We start from the raw sequence: 21,312 nt of genomic DNA on the forward strand, positions 1-21,312 counted from the left end.
CAGGTATAAGCTGCCTATAGTACCCAATCACAGATCAGCATTCAGCCCTGGTAAACTGAAAGCTGAGCTGTGATTGGTTGCTGTGGGCAGTTTGCACCAGTTTATATTTGGGTCATAGGGGGAGATGTATTAAACATGGTGTAAAGTGAAACTGGCTCAGTTGCCCCTAGCAACCAATCAGATTTCACCTTTCATTTCCCAAAGAGTCTGTGAGGAATGAGAAGTGGGATCTGATTGGTTACTAGGGGCAACTGAGCCAGTTTCATTTTACACCATGTTTGATAAATCTCCCCATGTGTCTAATAGTATATTTAGGGGAGCTTGCGTCATGTCTCTTGGAGAATGTCCATTTAGTCGTAGAGTAAGAGGTTACAGAATATTGATGTAGCAAAATGTAGTTACAATATTATTTCTCTAAATATTCTCTGTTATTCTGTAATAAATTACTCTGTAATTTCTGTTATCTTGTTACTTGCAGATAATGAAATACAAGATGGTCCAAAACAGATGTAGTTTCCTGACTGTCACATTGGATCAATGAGGTACATCCTCATGTAATATTGATGGATGGTATAGGTACTGGTTACTACACGGGTTCTGCCTTTTCTAATCGGAGAGACTCACTGCTGTAGGCCCAGTATAATGGAATCTTTGTTTGGCTATGTTCACACAACGTTTTTTCTGCATCCGGTTAAAATGGCGTCCGTTATTTTGAGTTAAAATAATGGATGTCATTTAGCTGTTGGGCCTCCCCTTGCAATGATGGCTGTTGGTACATTATTCTAGTTTGGGTTACTAATTGTTCTATGGGTGTGGCTTAATTGAAAAGTCCATTGAATTTTATAGTAAAAACGGAGAAAGAACGGTGATAAAAGAAAAACTGTGAACAACTAATAAAAAGCATCTGCTGTTTGCAAAGACGACCGAAAATTATGATTATGTTAATTATTTTGCCGTCCGCGGTAAAAATGTCCATTACTCAATGCATTGTGTGCATTGGACATCCGTCTTTCCATTGACTTCAATGCATTGCAATTGCAGTCAGTAAAATCGTGTCAATAACGGACGTTTTTTTGAATATGAAAATCGTCCGCTTTTTCAATATTTTTGACGTGTGAACATGGCCATAATGTGGTCAGCCCACATTAGCACAAAAGTGAATAACTGATTCACTGTGTTCAGAAGCAGCAGTTTTGGTACTATGTAACAGCAGATAGTATGCATATTTTATGAATGAAAGGACCACATGACCATTGTAGACACACCTCTCTTGTCATGTGGACCAACAGCATATTGTAATATGAGCATGCACAAAAACCTTGTTAGTGAGCAACATGGCGTCCTCACAAATCGTTGATTGTAATTATGTAGGATTTATATATGAACATGACTTTAATGTAAAAGCATTTTCAAGTTGATTATTTACAGATTTGATTATATAATACAGAGGGTCACAATGTTTGAACCTCTTATGATTCTAATACTTGTAAGAGGATTGCTATGCACATGTGCTGACACAAACACTTTGATAATGTGGTTCACATATGTTTGCCTAATTAATCACTCGTATAGCCAATGCGAAGCTGTATTATGTATATTTAAAGCACTGACTATGTCATAACATGCTTGAAAATGATGGTGTGATGCTGTGGAGACATTGCATTGGTTTGCTGTGCTGCACCTGTTTGTTAATTTATTTGCCTTTTGATGGATTAAAGTACACCAAACTTTTTGCAAAAGCAAATTTTGAGTGCTGTTTGGCATCTTTTTTATATATACTGCTAGTCTGGGATCAAGACTGGACCCACTGGCACTCCTTACTTTTTGGTTTCATCTTTGGAAAAAAATAAAATAATAAATAAAATACATAAATAATATTAATAAGTGAAATGCATTTTTTATATATAATTTGTATTTTTATGTATATATTTTTTTCTCACAATACTGCTCACAATATACTTATGTACTGTATATCTGTATGTATGTAAGTATACAGTATTAGGCCAGGTTCAGACTATGTAACTGTGCGGCTGTATTTGCGGCTGTAATTGTGCGGCGGTATTTTTGGTGGTTCATGTGTACGCTGGAAAGTATAGGATATACGGCTGCACAGTGCACACTATGTCTGAATCTACGGCCCGATCGTAAACGGACCCGTAAAAAATGAACAAGACCATTGATTGCGGCTGGAAACGCTGCCGTGGATTGACAGGCGGTCCGTACGGAGTACTTCAAAAATAGCCGGCAATGATGCCGAATGCCGATGCCTCTAATAGTTAATATATTAAATTAATAAAACACATTTTCTTTGTAATAAAGTCCCTTTCGTTGGTCAATAATTTAATTCTAACGAATCCATCATTTTGCAATTAAATATACTGTTAAAATAAATATATATAAATAAATGTATATTTATATATATATTTATTTTTTGACAGTATATTTAATTGCACAATGATGGATTCGTTAGAATTAAATTATTGAACAACGAAACTGAATTTATTTAATCGAAAATGTGTTTTATTAATTAAATATTAATTAGTACAGGAAGCTCCATAAGCCGTTAATTCATATTGCCGGCAATAGAGCTTTCTGTACTAATCATCACTTTACTTTAATGAAAACATCAAATGTTTCTTCTAATTATGTTATCACAATAGCATTATTAGAAGAAACATTTAGAATTATATGTGCGCTCAGCTGATTGGCTGATCGGCTCAGCGCACATATAATTAGCGGGTCCACAGCACAGTGACTTCATTGTGCTGCGGACCAGCGAAGAGACAACATCGGGGTGAGTATAGAGCTCTCCCCACCCCCTCCCCAGCACTGCACCCCTCCCAGCAAGGAAGGGGGGGTCAGTTAACCCCTTCCTTGCTGGGATGGGTGCAGTCTGACATCAGTCTGGCCCCCAAGGGGTTAAGGGGGATGCAATACATCCTCCCTTAACCCCTTGGGGGCCAGACTGTAAGCAGCGATCTGTAAAGATGCTGCATACTGTAAGGTGCACAACACCGCTCACAATGATGGGTGTTGTGCTCCTGTTTGTGTGTTTTTTGTGTGTTTCTCCCTTTTTGTTTTTCAGATATCGGTATCCTGGGGATTACGTCGGATTCCGTGGACTACGTCGATGACCAGCGTTTTTATTTGTTTTTTTTTTATAAAATAGTCAATGAGGGGTGTGGGGGTGTTTTTATTTGAATAAATTTTTTTTTTAACTTGTGTCTTGTCTTTATTTCTTTACTTTATAGACTTAGTAGTGGAAGCCTAAATCTTACCAGCCTGCTGCCGCCCGGTCCAGGAGCACCAATTTTGACGCTCCGGGACCACTGGCACCCGGCTCTTCCCAGTACCCCTGGTGGCATTGGGTACTGGGGTAATAATAGGGGGTTAGTGTTAGCCATTTTATACCGGCTAACACTAGGCCCCAACTTAGTAATGGATTCCGTCTATTAGACGGCTTCCACTACTAAGTCTATAAAGTAAAGAAATAAAGACAAGACACAAGTTAAATAAAATTTTTATTCAAATAAAAACACCCCCACACCCCTCATTGACCATTTTATTAAAAAAAACCATTAAAAAAACGCTGGTCATCGACGTAGTCCACGGAATCCGACGTAATCCACAGGATACCGATATCTGAAAAACAAAAAGGGAGAAACACACAAAAAACACACAAACAGGAGCACAACACCCATCATTATGAGCGGTGTTGTGCTCCTTACAGTATGCAGCATCTTTACAGATCACTGCTTACAGTCTGGCCCCCAAGGGGTTAAGGGAGGATGTATTGCATCCCCCTTAACCCCTTGGGGGCCAGACTGATGTCAGACTGCACCCATCCCAGCAAGGAAGGGGTTAACTGACCCCCCTTCCTTGCTGGGAGGGGTGCAGTGCTGGGGAGGGGGTGGGGAGAGCTCTATACTCACCCCGATGTGTCCTCTTCGCTGGTCCGCAGCACAATGGAGTCACTGTACTGCGGACCGGCTCATTATATGTGCGCTGAGCCGAACAGCCAATCAGCTGAGCGCACATATAATTCTAAATGTTTCTTCTAATAATGCTATTGTGATAACATAATTAGAAGAAACATTTGATGTTTTCATTAAAGTAAAGTGTTGATTAGTACAGAATGCTCTTTTGCCGGCAATATGAATTAACGGCTTATGGAGCTTCCTGTACTAATTAATATTTAATTAATAAAACACATTTTCGTTGAAATAAATTCAGTTTCGTTGGTCAATAATTTAATTCTAACGAATCCATCTTTGTGCAATTAAATATACTGTCAAAAAATAAATATATATATATATATAAATATACATTTATTTATGTATATATTTATTTTAACAGTATATTTAATTTTAAAATGATGGATTAGTTTAAATTTAATTATTGAACAACAAAAGGCACTTTATTACAACGAAAATGTGTTTTATTATTTTAATAGATTAACCATGAGGGACATCGGCATTAGTGCAAAGGATCGCAAACCCCGGTAATAGCAATTCATGTAAACTGTTTCCCTGCTTTCCCAGATGCATCCAGAGGTGTTTGCATCACTTTCTTAAGATTTTATTTGTTATTTTTAGTTGAACCAGATTTCCAAGTAAATGACCGTATGTTTTGAGCCGCATGTCTATTTTTTCCCACGGCCGTAGTTTCATCCGCACATTTACAGCCGCATAAAAAATACAGCCGCACAGTTACATAGTGTGAACCTAGCCTTATGCCTATGCATAAAAATATTCACAGGTTCCTATTGGACTTTAAGATTGGTAGGCAATAGACAGCCCTTGTACCCTTGTCTGGTCCAAAGCTATCGTCATAGTGAAGCCAGCCCTGGCAATCATATAGCTTAGGCTGACAATCATAGCTACAAGAGAGTCCCTTGATATTAGATTATACGTTAAGGGATGATTATGGTGCTGAAAGGGTTAACTTTTGGTACCAGAGATTAATGGCAGCTGGGGTGGCATTGTGTAATATGGCCATTCTCTCACCAGTGATTGTGTAGGCACAGTGGGAGTGAAGGCATGATCAGTTAGGGTAATAGTGCGTCAAGGTGTCTCAACTACCCAATGCCCTTAAAGGGGTTATCCAGTGCTACAAAAAATGGCCACTTCCTTCCAGAGACAACATGACTCTTGTCTCCAGGTGCGGTTTGCAATTAAGCTCCATTCACTTCAATGGAACTGAGCAGCAAAACTCCGCCCAAGCTGGAGACAAGAGTGGAGCTGTCTCTGGAAGAAAGTGACCATGTTTTAGCAGCGTTGGATAACCCATTTACTATACTATTATATCAGGATGTAGGAATTGTTTTTTAAATTTCCACAACACTAATGCAGTGACATCATATCTTCTATCATGCCATCAGTAATAATCATCTTTGAACTAAGTGAACTGTAGGTGAAAAATGCATTACATAGATATTTTTTTATCTTGATCTTTGCACTGCCACAAATGGCTTGTATAAATCTGTTTAGAGTTCTTTCCTGTTGTCACTTCCTCAGACTCTTTCCTCATCATTAAAGACATTTTTCCCAGTGTTGTGAGCCGCACAATCTGCCCTGCTTCACGTGTGACACATCAACATTACCATTTGCAGAACATGATGTTGTTGTCCCTCTTGTGTGTTGCTTTGGCTGAGTCTGTGCAGGCTCAACAAAGTAGATTTAAAGGTAAGTAAAGTTTTGCCGACTTGTGAGAAGTTTAGTGTTTCATATAGTATACATTTATTATAAAAATGGTTGACTACATTTGGATAATGGGCTACTTTAGTCTCTGCTTGGGCTATTTGTATACAGGTTGTAGTCTTTAAACACTATTGACTGTTCACTACTGTACTTGGTGAGTCATATGGGTACAGTGCTCAGCCAAGGGATTCAGTCCCTTATTGCGACACACATAGTATTGTAAATTAGTGGTAAACTTTGAACAATACATTCAGTGTTTATTTGTGAAAACTTTTGTGAAAATTTTGAAAAATCAGCAAAAATCTGAAATTTTCTGCTAGTAAGAAAGATAGTTATGCCACATAAATGATCTGAAAATGTATAATTTATTGTGCCATTATTTGGCAAGCGTTCTTTTATTTCTTTTTTTTGGACATTAGAGGACTTACAAGTTTATCAACAAATTTCCAATGGAATTTCCAACATTTATTTGGGACAGTGGTACAGTTCATTAGGGGATGTTACCACAGTTTAGTAGGGGGACAGTGGCATCCTTAAATGACTTAAGGGGGTAAAGTGGCACAATGAAATGATGTCAGGAAGTACAGTAGCACTATTAGTTTTTTCAATGTATTATACTCATCTGTTTTATTATTGCCATGTCCAATGTTGCCACTCTGGTCCTCTGTGCCGCTATTGTTTACTACTCTGCAGATATTAGATGCCCAATATCATTGGCTTCTGGATCTTGTGCAATCTACTGCTGAGACCAGTGATTGAATTTAGTGTATACAGGCGCACTCTCTCTTCAGGGAGAGGGAAATTGACAGGTCAGTATAGCATATTTTTTATTTTCTGATTATACAGGCTGTATTTTTTTTTGTAGATGAATAAGACAACTCCTTTAAGGAGTCATGGTGGCATAATTATTCAGATCAGGGATCACACATGTGGCATTTTGTGACAATAGAGGAAGCTGGTGTATAGGGTAAGGATTCAGAGACATTTGAGCAGGAAACTCTATAAATGTAAGATATGACTGGAAAACATCTTTGTAAGGGCCTGGGCCGGATAAACAAGAAAGTGAAAATGAATGAAAGAGAAGACATCACCTATGAGTCACTGAATATAACTATTTATTCTGCCCCTGATTTGACTCTAACCATGCTGGGGAATGCCCCCTGGGCTTTTGAACCTTATTTACACACTAACAAAAAGGCGTATATCTCGCTGCTGAAAGGGACTACAAAGATAAAAAAAAGTAGTTTCTAGAATCCTGATGAGAAGTCTAATGTAGCCTTAAGGGCCTTTTAAAAAATCATTAAATCGTTTGAATTTAAATAGAAATGAGGGAACCGGGTTCGGGTTCGAGTCCATCCGATCGGCATTTAATTAGCTGGGGCTGCTGAACTTGGATAAAGCTCTAAGGTTGTCTGGAAAACATGGATACAGCCAATGACTATATCCATGTTTTCCACATAGCCTTAGGGCTTTATCCAACTTTAGCAGCCACCGCTAATCAAATGCCGAAAGTTCGGGTTTGGATGGACTCGAGCATGCTCGAGGTTCGCTCATCTCTAAATTTAAAGTGATAGTCATACCTTACTTTATAATAGATTTCTTGGTGCTTGGTCCAATGAAAAATGCTTTTCATCGTTGGTGGATTGGCTCTGCCCAAATCTGCTCCATAGGCCCTGCCCCTCAGTGATGTCATCGCTATCTAGGCCCCCCCATTGGAATGGGCCAACCTAGAAGGGGTGGGCCCTAGACCTCTAGAACGGCCCATTCCATCCGCCACTGACCGGGCGGGGCCTAGACTACAATCATGTTACAGAGGGACGGGGCCTATGTGGGCAATATGGGTGGAACCAAGTGTCACAGCAGCTGTGAAGCCCTTCCCAGGTAGCACATTTCACCAACAATAAAAAGCATTTTTCATTGGACCAAGCACCAAGAAATCTATAATAAAGTAAGGTATAAAAACTGTCCTCACATAGAAAGGGGCTGAATCTTCTGGCGTAAACGCGTATATATATATATATATATATATATTTTTTTTTTATATATTCTTATTTGTATTAGTACAAAACATTTTTATATAATTTTCCATACTTTAACTATGCAGGTCCCCCAATGATCGTGAATTTGACATGGCAGGGTGATGAGATGGTGATTCAAACTTCCGATGTTCAGTTTGCGCTGGATATGAGTAGAGATTGCTTTAAACTTGCTTTGCAAATGAAAGTCAGCAAAGAAATGCATTGGCTGGTAAGGGGTAATTAATATATTATATTTCAATATCCTAGTTGCACACATCATTATAATGTTGCTACCTTTGTAGAAGAGACTACTGGTAGTATATAACTACTTAGTGAACGGGCTGCCTTCTCTCTAAGCTGCATCTCCCTTTCAAACGTTTGGCTGCAGTCATGATTGGACATACACTTTAATTCTATTACTTCCTACTATGTCCTTTGAAATACAGTTAAGTTTAGGCTTCAGTTCATATTTAATTTTCTCTTTGAATGCAGAAAAGCTAGCAAGCTTATTATTTTCTGTCATTACATATTATCCTCTTGATGACCTATGTCATAATAGTACAATATAGTCAGATGTTCTCAGAGAACCTGTGCCAGACTATTAGTGCACTTTGATCACATAGGCACTGTGCACTGTCAGCAGCAGGAACCCAACTGGACTATGCTGCAGCTTCTGGGATTGAAGATGAGTTTGATGGCAACAGTGTACCTGTCATGAGGAGCTGCTGCTGGATCAGAGGTGAATTCTGCGCTTAGAGCCAAAGTTCGGGCCTCCATGGTGACAAACACACCAGATGCCATAATGCTTGCGACACCCATTGGACCAGGATAAGGGTCCGTTTACACAGAAAGATTATCTGACAGATTATCTGCCAAAGATTTGAAGCCAAAGCCAGAAACAGACTATAATTAGAGATCAGGTCATAAAGAAAAGCCTGAGATTTTTCCTCTTTTCAAATCCATTCCTGGCTTTGGCTTCAAATCTTTGGCAGATAATCTGTCAGATAATCTTTCTGTGTAAACGGACCCTAAAGGCCCTATTCCACCAAAAGATCTGACGACAGATTATCTGCCAAAGATTTGAAGCCAAACCCAGGAACAGACTATAATCAGAGATCAGGTCATAAAGGAAAGACTGGATTTCTCCTCTTTTCAAATCCACTCCTGGGTTTTGCTTCAAATCTTTGGCAGATAATCTGTCGTCAGATCTGTTGGTGTAATAGGGCCTTAAGGGTCACACGCTTTATGGTCTTGTGTGTTCAGTGCCATGGAGAACCATGTACCTTTCACTGCGGGTGCTTGGTTCCCCCTGCGGCGCCTCTTCTTGCTGGCTTCTTATGTCCCCGCTCTGTCCGGTGCGTACGCACCCAAGGAGATAGGAACACATGCCCTGGACAGAGCAGGGACAGGAGGAGCTGGCAAGAAGAGATGACATAGGGGGAGCAAGCAGCCATGGGTGGGGATGACAGCTCCCCCAATAAGAGTTTAAATCACCCCCTTTCCCATTATACAAATAAAATATGTAAATAAAATAAAATAAACATATTTGGTATAGTGTGCAGAATTATTCGATCTAGTAAAATATATCAATGTTCCACACGATTTCCCCACGATGAACAGCATTAACAAAAAGAGAAAAAAAACACCAGGATTGCTAAATAGTTTTTATTATATCTGAAAACAAACAAACAAACAAAACAAAACTGAAAAGTGATAAAAAATGTCATTCACATCAACATAATACCAATAAAAATGATAGATTATGGAGCATGTACATTTTTTTTGTACAGCTGACAATCCCAAGTGTCAGAGTTATGACATGGAGGGACCAACTCCAAATAAAAGTCCCAAACATATCCAACCAAAAATCATTTCTGAAGAGGCAGCACTCAAAAAAATAAATAAAAAAGAACAGAAAAGCTTGTAAGTCTTTTTGGGGACATGTTCTGTTTTTATGAGAGTCCAACAGCATCAAAAGTTCTGCAAACAGCCTGACAAAATGCAGTTGGGTAAAAAGAAATAAAAATAATCCTGTGGGCTATAAGGCTAGAAGTGTCTTTGTCTTTAAAGCGTACCTGACATTCTGAATCTTCACCTGATCTGCCACCACAAGATTGGGTATCTACACTATATGGATACGACCACTGAATGAGTTCTGTTCATGAGCCCTAAAGAATGAAAAAAGGGCTTGTGCACAGAACTCACCGGGCGTGATCATATCTATCGTTACCCAATCTTATCGGGAGAAGAGTCGTAATATACTGAAGTAAAATTGCACGCATGACTTCAAAAAAGATGACCTTATTCACACTGTGCCCTTCATTAAACCAAATCATTTCCTTAAGCAAAGTGCTTTTAGCTCTCTCCCTTCCTCAGAGTAAAAATACCTTCCCCTGTGTATCAGTGTATAATGACATAGAAACAGAAAGGTTAATAATCACAGCATACACAATATTGAATACACAATACACACAATTGAAATATATGATTGGTGAAGGGATGCCAACTTTCCTGTTTGTAGGGTAAGTTGTTCAGAAACAAAGAACAGGAGCACAGACTGCTGCTCTAACAGGTGAAAATATGGTCACAATAAAAAAAACATCATTTATTAACAAGTTCCGTTTTATTAATAAGATGGAGAGGTACTATAAGAACTTGCACCCATAAAAGGCTTAGAATACACATTTTAATATTATTTATTCTATATATATATTTTTTTTACCTTTATCTTATCATCTCACATGTGGCATCACTGCGGTTTCCCTTATTGTCAGCATTTATTTGCTTATCTGATTCTAGATATTATATCAGTAACTCTTACACTTTCTTGCAGCTGGCTGTTCATCTTACACAAGGAAAAAACAAAAATGTTCCAGTGCTCAGTGCGGTACGGCACAAAACTTCACTGAGCTGTATGCTGCGTAATGGAAGAGATTCAAAAAACAGCTGGAAATAGACAGTACCGATGCCTGCACTGACCAATCATAGACTGCCAGTGTTTTAAGTCAACAGTGAGAGATTAGCAAGAAAAAAACTAACATAAAGGAGACATTGAGTTTCACTGATACTAAGATATAGAACTAAGATACTGTATATAACTATATGTCATGTTTAGTTAATAGACTTTGGACCATCCTATTGTATGTAACAACAAGAGTTACGTTAATAGCATCCTTTCCCATATTAAAGAGCGGACCCTTTTCATAGGCCCCTTTTTAGGTCATTGTAAGCAATAGCAAATGGACTTGACAAACCAATATAATGGACCACATGTATATTCATTTCAAGTCACCAACATTTTTCCCCAACTTAGACAAAAAATTAAAGTCACGATCAGCTACATTACCTAAAACAAAGACCAGCTTTCACATTAGTGGTCTACAAGGAAAGCCAATAGAATAATAGAAATCCCTAAGGGTGCCTTCACACGTACCGTATCGCTGCGTAATTAACGCTGCATGTTTTGTGCGATTTTTACATACGAGTTTTGATTTTCACATGAAAATCATGTGAAAATCAAAACTCACATGTAAAAATCGCACCAAACACGCAGCGATAAAAACGCAGCGTTAAATACGCAGCGATATGGCACGTGTGAAGGCACCCTTAAGATTAAGGTTTATCTTCTGGTGTCAATGGGCACCATAGTGTACACTACCATTCAAAAGTTTGGGGTCACATTGAAATGTCCTTATTTTTGAAGGAAAAGCACTGTACTTTTCAATGAAGATAACTTTAAACTCGTCCTAACTTTAAACAAATACACTCTATACATTGCTAATGTGGTAAATGACTATTCTAGCTGCAAATGTCTGGTTTTTGGTGCAATATCTACATAGGTGTATAGAGGCCCATTTCCAGCAACTATCACTCCAGTGTTCTAATGGTACAATGTGTTTGCTCATTGGCTAAGAAGGCTGATTGATGATTAGAAAACCCTTGTGCAATCATGTTCACACATCTAAAAACAGTCTAGCTCATTACAGAAGCTACAAAACTGACCTTCCTTTGAGCAGATTGTGTTTCTGGAGCATCACATTTGTGGGGTCAATTAAACGCTCAAAATGGCCAGAAAAAGAGAACTTTCATCTGAAACTCGACAGTCTATTCTTGTTTTTAGAAATGAAGGCTATTCCATGCGAGAAATTGCTAAGAACCTGAAGATTTCCTACAACGGTGTGTACTACTCCCTTCAGAGGACAGCACAAACAGGCTCTAACCAGAGTAGAAAAAGAAGTGGGAGGCCGCGTTGCACAACTAAGCAAGAAGATAAGCACATTAGAGTCTCTAGTTTGAGAAACAGACGCCTCACAGGTCCCCAACTGGCATCTTCATTAAATAGTACCCGCAAAACACCAGTGTCAACATCTACAGTGAAGAGGCGGCTGCGGGATTTTGGGCTTCAGGGCAGAGTGGCAAAGAAAAAGCCATATCTGAGACTGGCCAATAAAAGAAAAAGATTAAGATGGGCAAATGAATACAGACATTGGACAGAGGAAGACTGGAAAAAAGTGTTGTGGACGGATGAATCCAAGTTTGAGGTGTTTGGATCACAAAGAACGTTTGTGAGACGCAAAACAAATGAAAAGATGCTGGAAGAATGCCTGATGCCATCTGTTAAGCATGGTGGAGGTAATGTGATGGTCTGGGGTTGCTTTGGTGCTGGTAAGGTGGGAGATTTGTACAGGGTAAAAGGGATTCTGAATAAGGAAGGCTATCACTCAATTTTGCAACGCCATGCCATACCCAGTGGACAGCGCTTGATTGGAGCCAATTTCATCCTACAACAGGACAATGACCTAAACACACCTCCAAATTGTGCAAGAACTATTTACAGCAGAAGCAGCAGCTGGTATTCTATCGGTAATGGAGTGGCCAGCGCAGTCACCAGATCTGAACCCCATTGAGCTGTTGTGGGAGCAGCTTGACCGTATAGTACGCCAGAAGTGCGCATCCAACCAATCCAACTTGTGGGAGCTGCTTCTAGAAGCGTGGGGTGCAATTTCTCCAGCTTACCTCAACAGATTAATAGCTAGAATGCCAAAGGTGTGCAATGCTGTAATTGCTGCAAAATGTGGATTCTTTGACAAAAGCAAAGTTTGATGTAAAAACAATGTTATTTCAAATACAAATCATTATTTCTAACCTTGTCAATGTCTTGACTCTATTTTCTATTCATTTCACAACGTATGGTGGTGAATAAGTGTGACTTTTCATGGAAAACACAAAATTGTTTTGGTGACCCCAAACTTTTGAACGGTAGTGTATGTCACTTATTTTGCACTCTCTGGACAGATTTTAATGTGTAATAGTATGTTACTTTTACATTTCTTGCTAGAGAAAGATTACATCTGAAGAATGCTCCCAAATTGGCTCGTTATTGCATTGCGCATTTTCCAACCCAGATCTTGATCCAGAGAGGTGTTTCAATGTACAATTGCAGTTTGCAACAGTAGAGTACTGTGTTTCTGAAACATATGTCAGTGACTGGAGTGATAACATCTTCATGGAGAATTACAGACTAGTAGGTATGAGTCATGACTGGTCATATATTTGCCGCAGTGTTCTTTGTGCTAATGCTTTGAAGTATCTAGTATGCTTATTTGTTCTTATCTCCTTATCAGAGTCATGTGATGTCCCGACACCCCCAGTGAAGAACTCCAGCTTCTTCATCATTTTATTTTCAGTAACTTCCACATTGATAATATTTCTCATAGTATTTCTCAGGTGTAATATGAAAAGGTAAGTAAATGAATAAGCACTAAGTGGCTATTTTACTGTGAATTTTGTTAAAATTAATGATATCTATATCGCAATTCACTCTCTCATTTTAGATACAATTGACAACTGCTAAATATTATTTACACCAATAAATCGTCCAGATATTTTATCAAAAATGTTTTGCCAATTTCTTCTCATTAGTTTTTACTTTGCAACTGGCAAACTATTAATAAGTATTGTGAATTAGGGTACGTACACACTACAGAAAATGCGCAGACAAACAAATCAGTTTAATGGAGGCCTTAAATCACAATTTACCAAAATTTGCTGCTTACATCTTACCAACATTTTGGCTGCATAAGTAGGTGCTTGATGGACAATGCATTCCGAAAGTCTTAATACTCTTGCATTTTTTTTACATGTACTCATGTTAAAGGACAACTCCAGGGTTTTTCTTTTTTTACTTACTTAACACACATTACAAAATTATATTAATTTGTAATGTGTATTAACAAGCTGCCCCCACCCCAGAAGTGAAATAAAGACATACATACCAATATCATGTCGACCACGTCCTCTTTTTCTGGTGCTATTTTGTGTCAATGTTGTCATGAGCCTGTTCTTCCTCCTCTTCAGCATCTTCTGCTTCAGTGAATGGGAGAGAAAAGGCTACTGGCCTTTTCATTGGCTGGACAACATCACATGGCTTCCAGCTTGCTTGTCCCTGATTATATAGCCCTAATTAAGAAAATTATATATATATATTTCATTTTTTTTTCTATATAAAAAAAATTGACACAGAGTGCTCTGGACCTCAGAGTGGCCCATTGGTTCATCGTCCAACAAAACATTGACCCTAAGCAAACAGCCAAGACAGCACATGAGTGACTTAGGACCCTAAGCACAGGCCAATTATCAGCCAAACAGACAAATGTGGCCCTGTGTAAAAGGGCTGCCGATAATCCAGCCAACAAGCAAATGCTCATCTATCAGCAGATTGGGTCTTTTTGACCTGCTTAGAAAACATCAGCTGATCTCCCTGTTTAATGGCGTGTGTGTGTGTGTGTGTGTGACTGGCAGCTGATTACAGGAAAGGGCCACCTGAATGATCCAGTGATTGATTGTGCAGGCTCTCCCCATAAAATTAATGATCCGTGTACTAGGCTCTCTAAACACTGATCTATGAGAGGCTTATAGGAAAAAAACACTGTAAATGGCCTTGAGTGGCCTGAACCCAAGTGAACATCTCTGGAGAGTCATGAATATGACTGTCCACTGACAGTCCAAATCTAACCTGACAGAGCTTAAGAGGATCTACAGAGAAGAATCCCCACATCCAGGTGTACAAACCTTGTGGCCTCATACATCAGAAAACTGGAGGCTGTAATCACTGCCAAAAGGGCTTCAACTAAGTACTGAGTAAATGGTCTGAATATGTACTGTATGTCAATGCAAGATTTCTAACATTCTGATTCTACTTTGTCCTTATGGGGTATAAAGTGCAGAACGATGGAGAGAACAAATTGTAAAGTAAAAGGGTGTGAAGACTTTCCAAATGCATTATATATCCTGCTAGAATAAACTTCCTATCAGTCTTTATTAATTTCCTTATACAGTTCTGTGCTGTGCATACTGATGGCAGATAACACTTTTCAGTACAGTGTACAGACAGGAAATCACAGTTTAGTAAGAAGATTCCTCCCATGTCTGAGATAGATAAAAACTACAAGGTTTTTATAAGGTTTGATTTGTGTAAATATGTAGGTGTTCTCTTAACAGAATGAATGTAAATATGTAGGTGTTCTCTTAACAGAATGAAGAACTGTGTGTTTCCAATAATACCTGATCCAAAAAATTCATTTCATAACTTGTTTGACAGCCACAATGAATACTTTCAGGTAACATGTATTTAATTTATCTAAAATAAATCCAGCATACATGAATACAGTGCAATATACTGTATGTACAGTATGTTTCTTATTAAAGTTAGCTTATAATTTATGTATCTGCGCAGGATTAAGAAAAATATAGCTGATTTTTTCCAAAAACATCTGTCCTCAGTTTGCTACTATTACAGCTCAGTTCCATTAAAATGAATAGTTATTTCTTCCCAAAACACCTGTCCTCAGTTGGTACCTAGTGTTACAGCTCAGTTCTATTTTACCTGGGATGAGGCTGCCCAATGCGATTGTTGTGTGTGTCAACCTCTGCACAGCAAGTGATGATTGCTATCACAGAGGGATCGGGACCCTGCTCTGTATGGCGATGTGTGGCAGTGCTTGACCAGGGCACCGGTCTGGGAACTGCAGGGCTTAGACAGTCCTGCAGTTTCTAACTCAAACATTGGTGGCAGCAGAGGGGCCCATGTTGGCCCTTACTGCTGCCACTTAATGGAAGTTGAATGGTAGATAAATAGAGTATACATTTATTTTAATAAAGTTACAAAGTATTATTACTTTATAAAAGCAATGTATTAGCAAAAATTATATAAATATAAATATATCTATATATATATATATATATATATATATATATATATATATATATCTATATATATATATTGGTTTAAGAGCATTGCTTTGGTTTAAGAGCTCCCTGTACTGGGTGGGAGGGAAAGTCTGGGAGGGGCAAGGTCTGCATAGCGGGGTCTACCACACTGTACACTGACCCAGGAAGTCTCCCTCACCTTCCAAATCATATAGCAGATCCACTTGGGCTGGAGATTGCATTAGGGAACAGGACTATGGAGGTAATCTTTTCATAGCTGTAACCCCTCTCTACCCCGGACATAGAGTGCTGCTATACTCGGCCCACATATGCCCTGCTCATTTCTCCCTGCAGTCTCTGTCAGCCCTTGTGTTTCAGATCTTCTCTATTCCTGCTATAATCTGCCTGCACTTACACTCAGCTATACACGCTGCTGCTATAATGTGCCTGCACTCACACTCAGCCATTCACACTGCTGTATAGAAAAGTTTCTGTCACTGTCCTCCTGCTCAGCTCTGTGATTCTCACTTCTTGATTGCTCCAAGCTGAACACACCCCCTTCCTCATTGCAGTCATGTGACCACACAGACCTCTGACAGCAGCCCTGCTTCATTATGGGGATCTCCAGCTCCATCCTGTATTTACAAACTGCTGCTGTTTTTTCATTCTTATGATCTAACTATACATTATACTCCAAATGCTGATTGTTATAATATGACATATCCAGCTTTCTAAATGTTTGTTTCTTTTGTTTTACCTGTTATTCAGAATGAAAAAAAAAAAATCATTGTTTTGGGGTGTGGAACCATTTGTCGGCATTTCAATGATTTCTTATGGGAAAATTTGCTTTGGTTTAACAGTGATTTGGATTACAAGCACGGTCCCAGAATTAACTATGCTGGTAATCCAAGGCACCACTGTAATATATATATATATATATATATATATATATATATATTTTTTTTTTTTTTTTTTTTTAATTTATATATATTTTTTAATCTCTGGACTACCCTCTAAATGTTTCTGGGCTACAAAGCAAACCATGACTTCAATGTATCATTTATGTGGAGGAGCAGTTATACCTGTCAGGGCCATAAGACCAGAGAGGTCAGACAGGAAAGACACCACAGTGAGCCCTAGAGCTAGGCCCCACAAAACTGTTCCTACCTATTTGCCGACCTGACCCTAGGCAGTCAGCGACAACTGGTTGACAGTCCCCTTCTACATAACAGTGCACACAGAGACAAAACAAGACAAACACAATAAGGGATGTCAGGCATATATACTGTAGGTCAAAACCGGAGATAGCAAATACAGTACCAAGTCAGCAAGAAAATGGAAAATCAAAGAAGGGTAAGCTGGGGGTCAGCTTGAAAATAGCAAAACAGGTAAAACACCAGCCAAATAAAACTTATAGACAGCTGTAAAAGAAAGGTCAGAGGTATACTTATGTGATGTCAGAGTCCGTGTTTGGGGCAAGATTGGCTCAATCCAGTGACATCTAGACCACACAGATCTAGGCTAGTACGAAGGAATGCGAGTGGTAAAGGGATCTATCAATCACCATTAGCTTAACTATCTGCAGCCCAGGACTAGGTCAGCAGGAGAAACTGGTGTGGTGGAATCCAGTCAACACTCTAAGAAAGGAATAGAGCAGTGTTCAGACCAGTGCAAGACAATAAAACAATACATGCACAAAATCAGGCAAAAACAGCGCATCCTTCACCATATTCCATGGAGAGAGACTGCCGCTGAAGCCTGCTCGGGAACGAATATTACAATACCCCTCATGCAGCAAAGCCTTGCATGACTGCAGTCTTTTTAACCCCTCTAGCTACCATCATGATCACAAAACATACAGTATTCCCGATTAGGGTACATTTACACAGGCAAAACATGTGCTGTTTTGAATGTGGAAACTCTGCTCCTTTTGACTTTCATGGGAGCAGAGAAACATTCTGAAAAAAGTGACATGCCACCTCTTTTCAGCACAGTCCAATGCCGAAGCTCTTCAGGGCTCATATATATATATATATATATATATATATATATATATATATATATATATATATATATAATTTGCCTTATCACAATGCATTGAATTCTAAAGATTTGAAGGTCTGAGGTAGAACTCAATCTCAATAAAATATGCTTACGCATGTAATAATGTTAATTTTCACACCAAGATGGATTCTTATCTATGTAAAGGGAGATATTCTTTTTTTAAAAAGTTCAGTTTCGCATACAGTATGCAAAGGATAGATGCTAATCTATGTAAAGTTTAACCGTGGTAGACAGTTCCTCTGAAGGTTATATTAGAGACAAAGGCTTGTCATTATTTTTTATCTAAGGTTCTGACCTTTTCATTCTGACTTTTGTAAATGGAACATATATGTATACATCCTCAGAAAATGCCCAGACCTCCATGCCATAGCTTCTGCATAGTTTGAATAGCTATTATTAATGTCTTTTCTCCCACGTTCCTAGTGCTCTTCTTTATACCCTACCCTCAAGAGCATGTTAGGTGATCCGTTCCATTCTCTCCAGTTCATGTTAGGTGATTGCTTACTCTATTTATTGTCTTGTACCTGTGTATACAAGGCTTATAGGGGAGAACTGCATACTGCACTTTGTGACCCATGTCATTCAAATAAATATTCTTTTTAAAATTTCTTTCATAAAGTTATATAAAAGAAATACATTCAAATATTAAAAAAAAAAATATTTTTTTTAAATGTTTCCTTTGAATGGAAGCAGTAGGGGGAATACATTCATCATAGCACTCTTTGGTTCTCTTAAAGCATACCCATCACTAAAAATAACTTTTGAAATGTCATAAGGCATAAGGTGATCAGGAGATATAATCAGGGGAAGAGCACGACAGCAGGGTGATCCACTCCTCGGGCAGCTGATAATTATAGACATTGTCGGAATTGGCCTTTACAGAGATATGGGCAGGTAGTGAATGTCATGGCTGCAACGCTCTCTCCATGGCTATATCTCCTGATCACAGTGGGTCTTAGCAGCGAGACTCGCTGTAATCACTAACTTTCGTTTGTTTGCTGATTGTTGCCTTTTAACATATAAAAAATATCTCTGCATGTAATAGGTGATGCAAAGCTGAGGGCTGATTAAAGCAACGGCCCTGCCTGCACGACTACTGAGCCATCTAATAGGCTTAGTAAGCGAGCACTGACCTAACAGATCAGCGCTCGATTATCCTGGGCATTGTGTTATAATAATTATTTGTCAGGCTACCTGATTACACAAAAATACATCATGTAGGATGGTAAGGGATCTGCTCCCCTGTTTGCTCTCATTATTTGCTGTACATTTATTGGAATATTTTTGCGTTTCTCATTATTAAGGAATGGATGAAGACAGCAATTTCTGACAGTCATCAAGAAGTAGAATGTGTGATGGATGTGCGGAATGATGAACCTGTAGCAACGTATGTGAAGGAAACTGAGGTGATGCCAGGAAATCAGTCTGTTGTCAATGAACAAGAGGACAATGTTACACCTGCCTTTGCATTGCTGCAGGAGGAAGCTTCTAATGTTTGCTGTGGAAATATGAACATTACAATGACTGAAAGCATGTATGTAATGCTGTAATAATAGGGTATTTGGTCTAGATATATTAAGGGGAAACTAACAGCAGGTTAGAAGACTAGAATGAAGGTCATGTTCTTACCTACATCCTCAGCATTTGGTTGCTGAAGAAGTTGGATGCAGTCCTGAGTAGTCCTGGAAAACATGAATACAGTCATGTATTCCATGTTTTCCCGGCAGCCTCAGGGCTGCATCCAACTTCTTCAGCCACCGTTAACCAAATGCTGCACGCCCTGGTTCGGTCGAAGTTTGCTGATCTCTAGTGAGAAGCTTTTGCTAGGTTTTAATTTCCCCACTATCCTGCCATCAGTGCAGTATCAGGCTGCTAATCGGGGACAACCCTGGGAACTGGAAACTGGGTGTTAGCCTGCAGCAAAACCCACACTCTCTTGTGGGGATTAAGGTGAAAAACTAGAGATCTCTTCAAATCTGTACTTGACATCTACATTATATTGTAAACTAAATATTGACACTAAAAATATAACCGTTCCTGCGGAAAAAAAAAGAAAAAAAAGTCTGTTTCCAATGTTTTCCAGGACTCCCTGGGGCTGCATTTAACTTCAGCAGCCACCACTAATCAAAAGCTGAGGTACTGGCAATACCAAATGTCAACTTAGGCTGGGTTCACACACAGCATATTTTAGTCAGTATTGTGGTCCTCATATTGCAACCAAAACCAGGAGTGGATTGAAAACACAGAAAGGCTCTGTTCATACAATGTTGTAATTGAGTGGATGGCCGTCATTTAATGGCAGCCTGCAGCCTGTCATTAACCCCTTAAACACCACTCTCTTTAAGGCCTGTGGTGATGCAATACTGTTTAATGATTAGTTATAGCTTCCTTATACAATATAACTTCCCATGCTTAATTTAAGGGTAGAGGAAGTTCCTACTGCATTATCATGGGCATTTGCTTGAATTCCTTCTAGAGTTAAAGTGCTTTTTGCATGTGTTAAATATATGTAATAAAGAACTGTTTACACCATATTGAAGTGTGGCATATAATATGTACAGTGCCAAGATTAGACTGCTATCTTTGTTCTTTCTAAAGCTACACCCTTTCACACAGTATTCTAGATAAAAATTGTACGCTATCTAACACATTTTGCTAGCAGGGATGCCTAAATGGGGGGTGGTTGTGTGTGTGTGTGGGGCTGCTCTAGGGGGACTACCTACATGAGGGGCCAACTACCACAAGGACTACCTACTGGGGGTATATCTACTTGAGGTTCTACATACAGGGCATTACATATATGGGGAATACTCCTTACTGGGGAAGGGGGGATGCCTATATGGGGGTTAAATGTCAGTAGAGCCTGTGTAGAACTGGTATATACCAATATACAGTATGGTCACAGTATAGGGGGATAGTCATTTTAGTATAGTATAGGATTTTATTCTGTAAAAGTATGGTGGTAATAATAATGGTCATGGTGTGATGAAATTTGTCCCTTGTATATAGGTACTAGTGGTAATACTGGTCTTGGTATACAGTGACAACATAGTGGATGAAATTGTAGAGCCCTGGATAGGTGTATTTCCCTCAGCTGTTCAGGGAGGTGGGGGGTTACATTCCCCCTTTTTTTTTTACTATGATTAAGGTCCTCTAGGAGGGGTCTGAAAATGGGTCTGGTGAAGTTGGAAGTTAAAATAATGTGTTTTAATCAACAAGTAGTTAGCTAACTAATAGATTTTAAAAAAAAGTTTTAAGTTGAAAAAGTTTATCATAAATAACCTACGCATTCAATAAATTCAAAAGGTCAGCATGAAGTAGGG

General features: G+C 38.9%; 1 protein-coding gene across 1 annotated transcript; it reads left to right on the plus strand.

Annotated features, from left to right (window-relative positions):
- The first annotated feature begins 283 nt into the window (after window positions 1-283).
- On the plus strand, window positions 284-19,539 carry CRLF2 (cytokine receptor like factor 2). The gene is made up of 8 exons (XM_069972377.1): window positions 284-361; window positions 479-542; window positions 5,517-5,684; window positions 7,804-7,946; window positions 13,056-13,245; window positions 13,342-13,459; window positions 15,252-15,336; window positions 19,294-19,539. The coding sequence occupies exons 3-8, from the start codon at window positions 5,615-5,617 to the stop codon at window positions 19,537-19,539; spliced, it is 852 nt and encodes a 283-aa protein (XP_069828478.1). The 5' UTR covers window positions 284-361; window positions 479-542; window positions 5,517-5,614.
- Window positions 19,540-21,312: the final 1,773 nt, after the last annotated feature.

This window comes from Dendropsophus ebraccatus, chromosome 5 (assembly GCF_027789765.1).
Source record: "Dendropsophus ebraccatus isolate aDenEbr1 chromosome 5, aDenEbr1.pat, whole genome shotgun sequence".
Lineage (NCBI taxonomy): Eukaryota > Metazoa > Chordata > Amphibia > Anura > Hylidae > Dendropsophus > Dendropsophus ebraccatus.

Bases quoted from the DNA above. Each gene is read 5' to 3' on its own strand.
- CRLF2 (XM_069972377.1), top strand. From the start codon at position 5,615: ATGATGTTGTTGTCCCTCTTGTGTGTTGCTTTGGCTGAGTCTGTGCAG. The intron at 13,246-13,341 runs GTATGAGTCATG...TCTCCTTATCAG, and splicing joins GGAGAATTACAGACTAGTAG to AGTCATGTGATGTCCCGACA. The intron at 15,337-19,293 runs GTAACATGTATT...CTCATTATTAAG, and splicing joins GCCACAATGAATACTTTCAG to GAATGGATGAAGACAGCAAT.